The sequence below is a fragment of the Megalops cyprinoides genome, chromosome 8 (genome assembly GCF_013368585.1).
Source record: "Megalops cyprinoides isolate fMegCyp1 chromosome 8, fMegCyp1.pri, whole genome shotgun sequence".
Taxonomy (NCBI): domain Eukaryota; kingdom Metazoa; phylum Chordata; class Actinopteri; order Elopiformes; family Megalopidae; genus Megalops; species Megalops cyprinoides.
The window spans coordinates 26,697,906-26,712,559 of record NC_050590.1 but is presented as its reverse complement, the minus strand read 5'-3'; the positions used below and the strand labels follow the sequence as shown (position 1 = coordinate 26,712,559).

The 14,654-nt window shown below is 41.7% G+C and overlaps 1 protein-coding gene across 1 annotated transcript in view; it reads left to right on the top strand.

The window, feature by feature from the left end:
- Window positions 1-14,654, top strand: part of LOC118781640 (doublecortin domain-containing protein 1-like) — an 85,252-nt gene that overhangs the window by 41,202 nt on the left and 29,396 nt on the right. Inside the window, exons 14-20 of the mRNA XM_036534650.1 lie at window positions 3,258-3,383; window positions 4,563-4,668; window positions 5,949-6,092; window positions 7,870-7,997; window positions 8,408-8,468; window positions 8,815-8,931; window positions 9,872-10,029. Of these exons, the coding sequence (XP_036390543.1) occupies window positions 3,258-3,383; window positions 4,563-4,668; window positions 5,949-6,092; window positions 7,870-7,997; window positions 8,408-8,468; window positions 8,815-8,931; window positions 9,872-10,029 (840 nt within the window). The remainder of the gene's footprint in view (window positions 1-3,257; window positions 3,384-4,562; window positions 4,669-5,948; window positions 6,093-7,869; window positions 7,998-8,407; window positions 8,469-8,814; window positions 8,932-9,871; window positions 10,030-14,654) is intronic.

Genomic DNA, 14,654 nt, shown 5'->3' with positions numbered 1-14,654 from the left:
CCCTGTACTGAGTTTGCTCGGGAACATCCTGTCTTTGTCAGTTCTGATTGCTCTCACAGTATCACACATTAAAGGGAATCCATCATGTCAAGACAAATCCCCAGCTGCAGATGATTTATAAAAGTGCTTATCACTCAGCGGAGTAGCTGCAGGCTTGCTGTGCAGTTTGTTTAAATGCTCCTCTTGGAGGATTAAATGTGATGGTCTGACCACATCTCCATTTTCTCTTTAGGGACAGGGCAGCCGTGAAGCCAAACGAACCTGCGTAACACCTGACACCCATATTTTCATTATTAGAGATGCTTGATGTTACAAGGGGACTTGCTGTACAAATACTGCTGTAGGGAGGGAGTTGCCTTGCTTAGCAGAGGTGTCAGTCAGGGCATGGACTGTTATCCTTTAAAGGGAGTCCAGCCCCGAGGGGGTTTTGGGCTCTCTTAGGGACAGGGAGATTGAGGCATTGTTAGTACAGGAGGGGCAGCTGGGTCCCAGTCCACAGCAAATGTATCTGTCTAGCTAATTGAAAATGTATCTACTTTTTTTGCCTTTTCCTCTTCTTTCCACTCATCTGTGTATGAGAACACAATGATGTGAATTGGGTTTATGCAGCTATGTATGAATTATGCCATCTTGCTGTCACACATTGAAGCTGTTCTCTGTAGTCAGACATCCAGTGTCCAGTGGACACGAATAGGGGTATTGACCCAACTGATCTTCATACCTGTACAGTGACTCTAGTTGATATGCCAAATCTTATTCTGACTCCAGAAGTTACACCTGCAGCAGCCACATGGGCAATGCAGACCCATGAGCACCAGCCCAAGCATCACCTCGACCCAAGTGCCAGAACTCCAGCAGATGGCCGTGGGAGCTTTTGTGAGAGGGACTGTTGATGTGGCTGAGATGGCCTCGGCTTATTGTCACTTATTGTGGGTTTAAGCTTGCTGGGCAGACGGCGGGGTTAGGGGGAGAGCAAAGCACCCGGCTTTACACCCTGTTACTTCCCTAATCTCTCTAAACGCCATTGTCTGGTTGGCAGCTAAGCAAGTCTTCAGTTGCAGATGGTTCAGGAGGTTAAACCAGTTTCTTAGTGGACAATGAACCAAATGAAAAGAGCACAATGTTACTCAGCACTCTGTATTCGGCGTAGAGTGAAAAGCCCAGACCACAGCAGGTCAAGGAAGAGAGGAGCAGGGGCTAAACCCTCTCTTACCCTTTCACTGTAACACAAGTATCTACCTCTGACTCCACATCACAACCACTGACTATAGCCCTTTGAAAACAGCTGTAAAAGTACTGCACGTTGCTGACAGAGGATGGTAGCCAGAGCAAATTTGGGTAATGAGGAGACACAGATAGTAGGAAAATTGACATGTAGTCTCCATGATGTATGTCATCAGAAATGCCCTGCTGAGCCTGCTGAGGGAGGAACTGCACGCGAATGGACTTTATTAGCGCTAAGCCAGTAAGATGCCAGTAAGTGAATTATACTTAATTAACATATTTTCCATTTTGCCTGGAAACATTTAGAACCACATACATGATTATCCCCTCCCCCACCCCCCACCCCCATAATTAGTGTCCTTGTCACTTTGTGGAGGAACTTGCTCCTTGTGACCCAGTTGGGGAACTTGTGATGAAGTCCGTTAGAGGAGCTCAAGCTCCAGTGTGGCATTTCCAGGCAAAGGGGATGCAGCAGGAGCCAGCCAGGGGAATGTGTTCATCCACACAGAAAATCCACAGCAATGTCCCGTAATTCTGCAAAGATCTCTCGATGCACTTTGAGAGATTGTGAGTAAAGAAGTGATTAGATCTTCAAGCATGAAAGCATCTAAATCAAAGCTAATTTAGGACAGAGGTTCAACATTTCTTAAAGCGATTAATTAGCATGATTGTGTAGTAGATTATGAGCAGCGAAGGACAGCATAAAACTCTTGTGGGCCACTCCAGGGTCTGTTAGCTTTCTATATCCTCTGCTTGGTCATATTCATAGATGCAACTCAAGCTGTTGCATTGGATGTTTCATTCAAACTCAGAGATAACATCTTGGTGTGATTTTTACCTTAAAATGCACACAAAACTCAGTGATGTACTTTCCTTATAGAACAGCAGTGGTAGTGCAGGGCATTTATGTGTCACTGCAGGACATGTGCTCTGTGAAGTCTAACCATAATCCAGAGTGTACACAGGAAGGTGAAAGCACAGAAAGGGCTAAAGGGAAAAGTATATTACTACAATCACTTATGTAACTGTGGTTTATTTCATACTTGAGACAATGTATTGCGCAGTCCAGTTTTACACTGTATATTACTACTCTCAATCTTTGAAACTGGAGAAATGAAAACAGTGTAATTCCTTCTTCTCTTACCACAGTCACACATGCAAAGCTCTTGTTCTTGTTTGATTTGTCATGAGAAATGGGACTTCAAGCCTTTGTGCAGATGATAAAGAGGTGGCGGGCACATGGTTGTGCTCTAATTGTACACCACATTTTGCTTTAAAGCGAATCACACCCATTCCACTTTGAGGTGGTTGTTGTCCGCATACAGAATACCACAGAGTTCAGAGATGAGAGAACAATTAAATATTCCTTTGAATCAACATTGCATTTGTGAATACAAAATGAAGTGACAAGACATCCACTCACCTGATAAGCCTAAATCAGTGGGCTGCTGAAATATATCTGCAAAGCCCCAGCCTTCTGGGACCGGAGTTGCCTGCTCTTGGTGTAAACACACAAAAAGGGAATGAAATGACAGTACGTGTGAGGCCACTGACCAGCTCAGGTATATTAGGCAGATCCAATGGTCAGCACTGTCAGAGCATGTCATCATTCATGTAGAATTCAGAATTCAGGAATGTGTCAGTAGAGAATGAAGACAAGCAGTTGGCTGTGTCATTCCCAAAATACATTTAATTTTTAATACATTTAAAGTCATTTTTTAGTCATTTGTGTATGAAAAGATACCATGACTATATCATGTTTTTTTAACTGTACATAAAATTGACAGATGCATGCTCTTATGTGAGGAACGTTGAGAATGTTCCGTTTAGTGAATCATTAATATTAAATTTCCGACACCTTCATGGATGATGCTAGCCAGGCCTCTGGCTCTGTAGGTTTTGAGTGGGGGTTATAGAGTTTAGATTATAATGAAATGTTAGCACAGGCCTGGTTGTTTGCTGTAGTTTAGAATTCTTTGAATAGCACCCCCTTTGACCCCACTAATTAACCCCCACTTTCTTTTCTCCCACAGACCCCCCCATGAAGCTGTGCTCAGCCTGGCGTTTGAAAGGGTCATAGCGGCAGGGGATGGAGATTACAGGGCCCTCTTCCGAGCACCCCTGGATCCAGACGCAGATTTACCAGCCGGATTCAGAAAGTGTGTCCCCCTATAACCACGGGTGCTCCAATTCCCAGTCATGCTGGGCTACTGTTAACACCAGGGGAGAGTTGGGGCTCAATAGTGAGGACTAAATCCATTAACAAGAGTTTGCGTAAGGCATCTGCTGGGAGGGATGGCTTTTAATCTGGTTATTTTTTGGCTGTGGGCAGATCCAAAAGCAGTTTTATTATGTTAAAGAGAGATTGCAACATGTAAAATAGGTAATGTCTAGAACTGAATGGTCAAATCCCAAGGATGAAATTGTGGATTCAGCACTTACATATTTTATGTAAATGCAGCATAATCTGTTAGGAGGAGATTCAATAATACTTCAGTCATTACAGTTTTTGCATGATCCTCTGCAATGATTGCATGAAGAAATTGAAACGAAATTTACCATGTAGGTATTGAAGGAACACCCTAAATTAAAGAACACTTTCAGGACTAGCTAATATAACTTGTTTTGATAATTATTATAGGATTTTCATAAGGGAGAAGTGAGAAGGTTTACTTATACTATTCTCTCAAGCAGTTCCCTGCATGGTTGCTTTGTGTTCTGTGGTGCTCCCAGCTCTCCTCTGTTTGCAAAGGGGAGGTTTATCACAGTTGGTAACATGACAGATACTTCTGTCACAAGCTAGTCACCAGAATGTTTCCCACTGTAGCAACACATGAGGGCAACCGTACCACATGTAGCACACATACCCACCAAATGTCAGCGGTGACTGGAATTGACCACGATTGAGACTGCTGCATCTGTCCAAAAACCCTGTTTAGCCCAGGTTATTGGGTTACTGAGGTGATGAACATGAATGTTGCCACACCATTGGTCCTCTCCCAGTGGAGCATACAATGTAATGCACCCTGCAAGCGCAATCAACAGAGAGCGTAAAGGAAAGATCAGTCATTAGCAGGCCGGGTGTGAACTATGAAATGGGCTTGTACACGAATGACTAGAGGAGATCTAGTCTAGTGTGTAAGATCATAGCAAGACTCCTCACTCGCATATGTTTGTGCTTAATGTTGCGACCTGCTTCCGCATGGTAAGTTTACACATACCCTGCAGTGAAGGTAGTGTTGGGGGCTGGTAGTTATGGGGGGGGGGGTGCATTGCTTGTCAGAAATCACTGTACTGCACACAGGCAGGGTATAACTGGGCCATGTGTGCTCATGTAGATGGGAAGCTTGCGAAGGATTCCCGTTAAACTGTGTCTCCAGCTCACCCGGGAACACCAGTCTGCCAAGCACTGTGGACCCTGATGCCCATTTCATCCAGTTCAAGGTAACGGCCTGTTTTCATTTTAAATGGCTGAATCTGAATGTGTCAGTGTGTTAATTCTGCCGGGCAGACATGTAGTGGTGAGGGACACTGTGCTCCTTACCTGTGGATGCTGTGTTCACAGCCTACGCAGGGCAAAGTACTCTGTTTTCTCCACTGCAAAAAAAAACTGGACGGTAAAATTGTTTGGGAAGAAGAATGATTGCAGAATGAGGGAGAAATTAATCCAACTGAACAGAGCAAAGAAAAATCTAAAGCTAAAGTTTGTGACTTCAGTTTGAAAAGTTGGTGGAAAAAATTTACTTGGATCTGTAAATGAATGCACAGATAAATGTATATGAAAGGCTCTGATGGTAATTATAGGGTTTTAACTCGAACAACATGACTAGATGTTTCTCTGTGGAATGGACATGCCTACACAGTTTAGATTAATTAGATACATGGACCCCTGGCTGAGATATCATCTTCATAAAGTTCTAGCATAAGAGGACAGAGTTCACACTTCAAGATGAGAGAACAGCCCTGCACAGATAGGCATCTTAAGTACAGTGTCTGCGCAGTGTGTAATTAAATCCTCCTCATCTCCAGAGGTGAAGAAAGTGTTTATATTTAGAGTTATTCAGGCCTCCAGTACTGCTGGAGTCCTTCATCCAATAGCAACTTGTTTTTGCAACAAGTTTAATGGTTCAGCTTGGTCTATAAATGTTCACCAAATTGTAGTTACTGTAGGTTTTGTCTTCTGTATGCCACATTTAAAATTACATCTAAGTACAATAAAACAGCGAAGCATTTATTCTGGGTGAATTTCAAGTTTATGTGAAAAAAAAAACAAGTAGAAAAGTAAAACCTGACTAACGGAAAAAAATAACAACTAGATAATGATGGGGCTGAAAAATAATGTTTTCATTTTGTCTTTCATTTGGTCAACCGTATAAAAAATTATCTTTATTGATGGTGATATTTTGTTACATTCTTATCATAATCACGATTCTTCACTGTGCAAACTATTCTGATATTAGGGTAGTGTTTTCAGAGTTGCACAGTTAGGTAAATACACATATAACCAGAGGGTCTCTGGGTCAAACTGCATTTACCCTCAGTCAACATCCAGTTGTATAATCGTGGAATAGGTAATGAACATGATTGGTTGATTAATAGGCTAAACTGGAATAGAGCTTGCAGGCAGCTGTAAAGGGCAGCAGTTTTTCTTTTCCACTGGTTACAATTCTAGTAGCACTCTTTTCAGAACTAACCGATCTCTTATTTCTGGACCATTATTTCAGACTGATCCTCAGGTGGTTCTGTTCCCCTCGGCCACTGTGGTGAACCGGAGCAGAACCACCAGGCCCAAACCAGGAGGCGAAAAAGTTCAGGGAGTGGGTGGTTCACTAGGGTGGCCTCTGTCACATGTGTGGATCTTCACTAAGGTATCTCAGCTCCATTAATCTGCTGAAGTGAAAGAAAATCTGTAACAAATTTCAAAGATGTGTTACATTTTGTCATAGCTTATATAACATGTTTTTTATGATCTGACTATTTCACTGTGAAGTAGATCTCTAAATTACAATGAATATCACTGAATTTGATAATAAAGTTTCCATGGATGTTAGTTAGGGGTTGTACCAGGTCTGCCAGAACTATGCAGGAGCGGAGACTTTTATTTCCATTGGAGTTCAACTGTATTTTTGGAAGAGTGGGGGTTGGTGTGGTTATTTGTCTGCATGCGGGTGAATTCCAGTTCACCAGGCCTGGATCCATTCAGTGAATCGTGAGCAGCAGCAAAGCTCTCGGACCCTCCTGCAAACAAGGGTAATGTTTGCGGCTGACGCCGGCAATTTCTCGTTCATGTTTATTGGCATTTTCCACTTTCCTGCCCTGATTTATCAGCACTTTACACTTTTTTGAATCCAAATTGATGCTTCATAACTTCACATGGAAAGATAAATTTGATGTGATATGAGGAAGTGCCCAATTGTTTCAGAGTCTGGGACACATTTGGTGGGCAGTTTAGCATAAATGTGAGCTATGTTCAAATTGGACAATATTTGTGCTTTAGCATAGTTTGAGTTGCACTCATGGGTATTAGCAGGTAGTTAGTGTACAGAATGTACAGAGTCATTTATTTTGCTCATCCTCTTTTATTTCACTTTTTCCTGGACTTTTGTCTCATGACATGAATTACTTCTAATAGTTTATAATTGGTCATCACTCTCACAGCCCACGCCTAGAAATGTACTTCACATCGGGTTGTTTATGGTGAAAGTGGCAACATCGAGTCCAGAATGTTAAATCTAAAATGATTATGGGACAAGAGGGAGATCTGAAACAGACACATCAAGTCTGATTTCAGCCCCAGTGATTGCTCTTGTTCTATCATAGCAGGAAGAGAAGTCAGTAATCTGCCTGAGTGGCGATCCTTTGCTGCTACACCCCTGCAGGGCCTTTATCTCACTGATCTGATCCAGTCCTGTGTCTTCATTAAAGCCCATGGCACCATGTACACCGCTCTGTGATGTGATTATAGTTGACTAATTTTATCTGCTCAAATAAACATGGAAGCTATGAGATTGCATTCCAAGATCCAAGCCAGTTACGGACCTTTAAAATTAGCGGCAAGTTCCACCAAGCTAGGATATAACTATGTATTTTTATTCAGTCTCCATGCTGCAGCTTGAATCCCTGAATTCTTAACTTAAATGTTGCCTGTGGGATGTGCTGAATGGGTGTGATATTTAACCTCTTAGAGCATGACATTGAGATTCCGATTTGGAGATGTATATTAGTGCATTATCCAATATGTCTCAGCAGTGCCCTCATATTTTCTGTCATGGCTCTCCAACAATGAAACCCCACTTAATATTCAGAGGTGGCATGTTATAGACGCAGAATCACTGCTCTGTAAAATACAAGGATATGAAAAGACAAATGAAGACGGCACGGGTCTTCCCCCGCTCGGCGCTGAACTGTGAAATCCCATTCTTGTTACATGGGAGCTCAGTGACTCGGACAGCAGACTCATCCCAACGAGTGATAAGTTGGGGGCAGCGTTTCACTTTCTGCGACTGTCGACGTCCCAGGTTCACTCGGGCATAATGACCCCGCTGTTTGTGACATCTTGTTTTATTTTCTGCTTCTTTTAACTCATCTGGGCCTGCTTCCTCCCTCCTTCTCCCTCCTTCTCCCTCCCTCTCTCTGGTGTTGTAGTTGGGGTTGATCCTGAGCCGGGCCCTACCGCAGCTCTGCCTGGCGGTCTCCCCACAGCCTTTCACACTCAGGGACAGCATCCCCAATGGCAATCCTGTGGAGGGCCACATGCTGAATGTACAGAAAAGGTGCCTACTTGCCACACTTTCCCTTGCGCTCCATGGTGCACACAGACACCTCCATTTCCAGCCCTATTTGAACTTTGTGGCTCCTTTTCAAATAATAACTCCAGCCATCTGCTCCAGTCAGGTCAGAAAGCTGCTGTCTCTGCTTTCATTGATTTACTGAAGTGCAGATGCCCTTGCATTGGACATGCTTTGTAATATTAATAAGAGTCATCATCAATAATTTGTTAAGCCTGAGGTCTCTTCTTACATATTTAGCTGTAACTTTAGTTGCTTCTTCTTCTAACAGCATGAAATAATAAAACAATGATTACAGTCATTAGTGTTACAGTACATGGTATATGCTGTATTTGTTGTGAAATGCTGGTTTGCAATCTAACAGTATAATAACACCTTCTGCTCTGATCACACAGGGTCACATGTTGTCCATACCAGGAGTGGGGTTTTGGAAAAGATGGCTGTATCTTCCCAAAGGTTGGTGTTGCAACATTAACTGTAACCCACCATGACAAGGGTGGTGTTTAAACAATTGTGGCAAATAGTTTTCAGATATTTTTCCATAAAGAGAAAGGAAACATCTGAAGGATATATTGAGTCGGATGCTCTGATTCATAATGCATCAGAGCAAGAGCATGACAACTAAAGTACACTATATGAAGATTCCTTGCAGAAAGGTGTGATAGAATTATTACATAAAATGTATGAAATTCAGGACTATAGTGACAATTTGTTGAAACAATAGTAGTGTTCAGTACGTTGCATTCCACTTTTGTTTTACTTCCAGTTGGTGGCAACTTTTCTCCTTTGGCTTTTCTTGCAGGCCCACCCCGAGTTCGTTCTGACCTACCTGGAGGATCTGCCGGAGAGCAAGCAGGAGACCCAAACCCACCATGCGGCACAGGCAGTGGGAAAGCAAGATGGCAGTGTGGCCCCAAAGGTGGGTGGGGGGTAGCATGGGCAGGTCACCTGCAGTGACCTGCCTTCACAGTGACAGGGGCCTTCAGCCTAGCTCAGTTATGACTTGGTATTTTATGCACGTCTGTTCATACAGCAGAGGAAAAGACTGACAATATTTTTAAGGGCTGCAGCTGGAAGAGGGGCTCTTCGCCAAAAAGCCTTGCCCTTTAATACCAATCCAGCAGTGTATGCGGCCAGACCCTAAGAGCCAAGCCACTCTTTGAACGGCCGAGCCTCTGCTCCGCTCTCATTTTGTTTGTAGGCCGTTATGGCGCTTCGTCTTTCTCCAGTGGGAAATGGGGTCACAAGGGGCGGGGGTTGTCAGAGAAACGTCAAGCACAGCTACCATGCAGACAGATCTGACAAGATTATGGCAGGGTGGGAAATAGCCATTGTGTTTTCCCATTTTAGTTTTAGTCATTGTTGTTGCTTTTTTTCATTTCAGTCTCAAGAGGGCTTTGAAGAGAAAATTAGAATTCTTGTTTTTTCTTCTTTTCCTTTTTTTAAAATTGGGGGTCATGTTTACAGAGCTACTGAAATGTCATACAGTTCTCTACAGCACGAAAGGATAGAAACAGCATTTGTGATACCAAATATTTAAGTGTAGAATCTTAGTAGTTTTTTGTAATTGAAGTGCCTTTGAACAATTAAATTTCTAAATAATTTAGCTTCTCTTCCTCTTCCATATTATAATGCATAAGCATCTGAATCCATATGCATTGATGCTGTCACTGTTAGGAAAAAAGAAAAAATATGTAAGAAAGTAAAAAAGGTTTTACTTATATTCTGTACAGAATGCACTGAAACCTGAAACATCTGTGACTTATAACCTCATAGATTTATCTAGCTTTGTCAACACTTTGATTTCAAGTTGCTATTCTCGTAGAAATCTGAATAAGTGGTTTGCCTCTTCCCCCCAGGTTTCTGGATACAGTGTCAGTGACACCAATCAAAATCCAACAGCAGGACCCATACATACCCTCATGGGGCTGGCAGGGGCCCGCGGGGACACAGCACAGCTGACAGTGGCACTTCTGAGGAGACGCAAAGATAAACTCCCCCAGGCTTCAGCTCAAAGGTAGGCCGCTGACAGAACTGATAGTTATTGCTCAATGACATTAGATGTTTTCCTTCAGTTTCATGTAAGATTGATTTCCCAGATATTTTTGAAATATCTCAAAAGCCCTTGAGCTTAGAGACTGGCACCAATTTAAGGAGAGGGAAAGAGAGAGAGAGAACGAACAAGAGAGAGCTGAGAAAAAGATAGGAAGTACAGACAGAAAAACAGAAATGGCATAAAAAATTAAAGGTCATGTATATATATCTGTAGGATGATATATGTGTGAAGTAAAGTGTTACCCTGTCATTTAAAACCCTCTGAGGTTTTCAGTGTTATATAATTCTAGGCATCTCAACTTTATGCAGCATTAGGAAGACAAGGAATTTTGCATTCAGAGTTATAGCCATTGACTTGTACAGTTTGATTTTGACTGGCTTTGGCAATTTCACAAAATGAAAGCCACAGTACAGAATAATTATGAAATATCAGCATTCATGAAATGACGCATGGACAAACAGTATAATGGAAGTGGATTTTTTTTCACTCATCTTTAACACACTAATAAGGGAAAGGAAAGGGACTGTTTTTTGACATACTGTCATGACTTATTCATGGTGTTCTCGAGCATAACGTATCCACGTACTGCTCTGCATATTTCGTGATGTGGCTTCACTGAATTCATTCATAGGCTATGTTTCTGTGAGGTGTGTCCCCTAGTTTAGTATCTTTAATGCAATTTAGCAATGTCCGATTTTCGCTTCACGATTCATTAAGGGCCCATGTTAAATCACTGGGGCTCAACAAGTAACACGGTGCTTGGATCGCATGGCGGCTCCAGATGTGTACACACCCGAGATTAATTGCTTCACAGTGTTTAATGTGTGTGTACCTTCAGCGAGGTGCGACAGTTTGCAATGTGGAAACTGGATACAACGCATCTCATTTGCAGCTGAAGCCAATTGTATTGTAAACGATCAGCTTATCTGGCCGATATTCACATGCTCTACTTGTCATTCATTGTTGTGGAAAGAGAAATGTTGTATACTAACAAGGATGTGTATCTCCTCTACACTGATATTGTCTAGACTTCTTAAAATAGTTTTAACTTACCTTAAATTAAATTTAAAAAGCAAAGAAAAATATTAGCTCCTGAACCTAACTTAAATCTGAATTAAATCTATGCCAAAAGGGTGGCTAACAATACCCTCATTTTCTTCAATTGTGACAAGTTGAGACCCATATTTTATTGATAGCAATTGAGACAATAATTAATTTGGCATTGAAAGTGACAGGTCTGAAGTCTGGGCACAATTGCCCAATTTCGATCTAACTAAGTTAGGATATTTACTAACTGCTGACGCTTTTCTTTCTTTAGGTTTTAGAGGTTATCATTTTGGCAGCTGCAGAAGCATAGCAACCACTTACAATTTTCTAAGCAGAACTGAAAAAAGAAATGCAATTAAAAGGGGTGCTATGCAGGTATCTATAGATTAAAAAAATAATCTGTTTTGAGTCATTATTTTTATAATGTATGTCTAAGCAAGGTGAAAAATCAAGAACTATTTTCCCACTGAGGGTGTGGTTACATTTTTTTTGTGTGTGTGTACCCCCACTACCCAGTGAGTGCATCAATAAAAGATTTTCTAAAGAACTATGAGGCAGTAAAAGTTAAACACAAGACAAAACATGCTATGATAGAAATACATAAGAATATCGACTTTGGCAGTGTTAAGAATGGATTTGTTGATATAAGTTGATCAAATCAAGGGGCACACCTTTTTCCTCCATAGCCTAACAAGGGAACTGTAGCAGCCAATGAAGCGTGCCGACCTAGCTTGTCGCCCACTGACCTGTGAGAGGGAAATAATGAACTGTGAGTGGCCGTCATCCTAACTGCTTCTGACAGCCTGGCTCTGGGCACATCTGTGTGAGCTGCATGGAAAGGCCTTTGTTGTTTTCCCACTAGTGACTTTGTCGACCGCTGAGGGGATCGCTGGCCGCTGCGCTCCTGCGATGTGTCCCTGCTTTCAGGGGGAGCAGCTGTCACCGACCGAGCTGGCATTTGTTCTAATGATGTTCTTGGCATTTAATTATTTGATTTTTTCATCCCCCCCCCCTCCTGCTCCTCCTCCTCTTTGAAACAAATAAAGAAATGCCATTTGGAAATATGCAGCCCCTGTCGTGTTGATGAGGAACAAAGGAAGATGCTGGGATGGCAGGGGGAAGCGTCGTTGCAAGGCCTTTGTGGCCCCCTGAGTCAGAGCGAGGGAGCCTCTTGTAATGGGTGCTGAGGCTGCCATGGGAAAGAGGCGGAAAACGTTACTGTGCTGACCCCTGTAACCTGCCAAGGGGAGGGGTCAGGGCTCTTTGACACAGAGGGATCAGCTAAGCCCTTGTCTGAAGGCTTGTTGGGTTTTAAATGCTCATTAAACCTTGACACGGCCTCATAGTGGGGCCCACCTCCCTCTTAAAGCACCAAAACCCATCACCCTGGCTTGTTCTCAGTTTGCCTGTACCTGAAGGCTTTTGTTTTCAACTTGCCTCTCAACTAACACCCTTGAAATCCACAGTATTGTCTTGAAGGTACTGTAACTCAATCTACATTGTACAATTAGAAGAGAAGCATTGGACATTAGCATTAGGTGAACATTAAAAGTTACAGAAAAAGGAAGGCTTTTTGTAATCCAAAACAAGGGAAATGAGGTACAAGAAACATTAAATGAGCACAAACATATACCTAATTACAGGTACAGCCTGTGAAGTCATGAGATGTGTATGTCCAGTTCCTGTTTTATTTAAAAATATTTTATTGTTTGTTTTGATTTGTAAATTTAACAAAGGTCTTTTGAGAAGAGGAGCTCTGTTTTAGCTGTATTTTTCCCCAGGCAGTCCAATTTGGAGAATGAAGTGGGCTGCAGTACTGCACCAACACCTGATCCCTACATTGTAATGTAAATCTCTTCTCCTGATGCCAGATTTGTTATACTTACTTGAGATAAATTGCAATGGTTCAGTTGTCGAGTTCCTCAAGATTTCCTGTAAATGTTTGAAATATCTGATTTAGAAATATTTTATCATATTATTATAAAATAAAGTGACATGGAACAAACAATGGTATTAATATTGTATATTAACTAATACACACCTAGTTAGCTTCCATTAAATTATTCTAATTATGAAGTCAGTTATGTATGATACCAGGTTGTTTGCAGTCTAAATATTAGGATGTGGTTAAAGTAAATGTACTTTCCCTAATTTTCAGATGGGGTACATCTGGTGCTAACTCTAGGTTGTGAACCTAGCTAATAAGCTCTAAACTTTAGATTGGTACACATAAAGCAACCCTACTGTGCTTCTGCTAAAGTTACTGCTAAATGGAAGAAAATGGGGGACTGAGAGAAAGTTCCTTTTCTGAGGAAATATGAATGGACATTATAACAAGAGTTTAGCTAATGTAATATTATAAACATTTCCAAGAAGAAAATTTCTGTGAATTGGCATCTTCCTGTTGATGAACAAATATATTTAAAAAAAAAGAAGTTACAATCATTGTTGATAAAAATTATTTTCTTTATAAGAACTTTTCAAGAAACTGGCCCGTGGTCCCTGAAAGCACACTCAGTGCAATGCAGTATTTATTAGAGAGCCCGACACTTCACTCCTCAGCCCTGCTTCTACATAGTAATGTGGCCTCAATTATTCAGAGAGGCTTGAGAGATGTTATTATGCTGTCTCATTGCTTATTGATGAGTCTTCCGATGGGCTGTCTTTCATTTTGTCTAAAGAATTTACGTGACTTCAGACTCTTCACAAACCCAATTTTGCCAAATGAAAATGGCTTTGTACCTTCTCTTACTTCCACTGGACCGGCCCTGCCTCTGCATCATTAAATAGGAGCTCATCCTTAAAGAATCCCTCTTTTTGATGTATAATCCAGTGACTACAGCTCATCATCTTGGACTCTTGTTTGACTTCAGAGTGTGAGAAACCAGGCTAAGTGCAGTGGGTTGGGTTGACAAGGAATGGAACTGATATTACACCAAGTTTGCACTCCTTTAAAAGCTCCAAATGTGGCAAGTGGGCACTTTTACATGACTTTTCAGTCATGTCACATTAGTATACTATGAGTTAATGAGCATTCTTTTATAAAATGTCTGCTGTGAATTTGTCAGATAGGAGCTACCTACCTCGGTTTGAAAGGGATTTGGGGTAATGTACTGCTACTTTTTACTTATGCCGGGAGGAAACATATACGTCCCATGTACGTACCCCTGGACGCCATTACCCACCTGGGACGTAACAACCCTAAAAACAGTAGTTTCCCTTACCTGACTAACAAAGTAAGTGCATGGCTCCTGCAGTGTGTATATTTTACAGCTAGAGAGTAGAATAGGCAATAAAGTTGTTACAGTTATTGAATAGTACATTACATTAATGTCATTTAGCATATGCTCTTGCCCACGTGTATAGCAACAGTGCCCCAGTGGGGAATTGAACAAACACCATCTCAGTTAAGAGTCCTGCTCCTTACCACTGTGCTACACTACCACTCTTTACAGGCCTTGTTTTTTATTAGAGTTCTGTACATTATACTTTTTTGCTTAACAGATGTCTTTGTCCAGGGCTATTACCAAGGTAACATT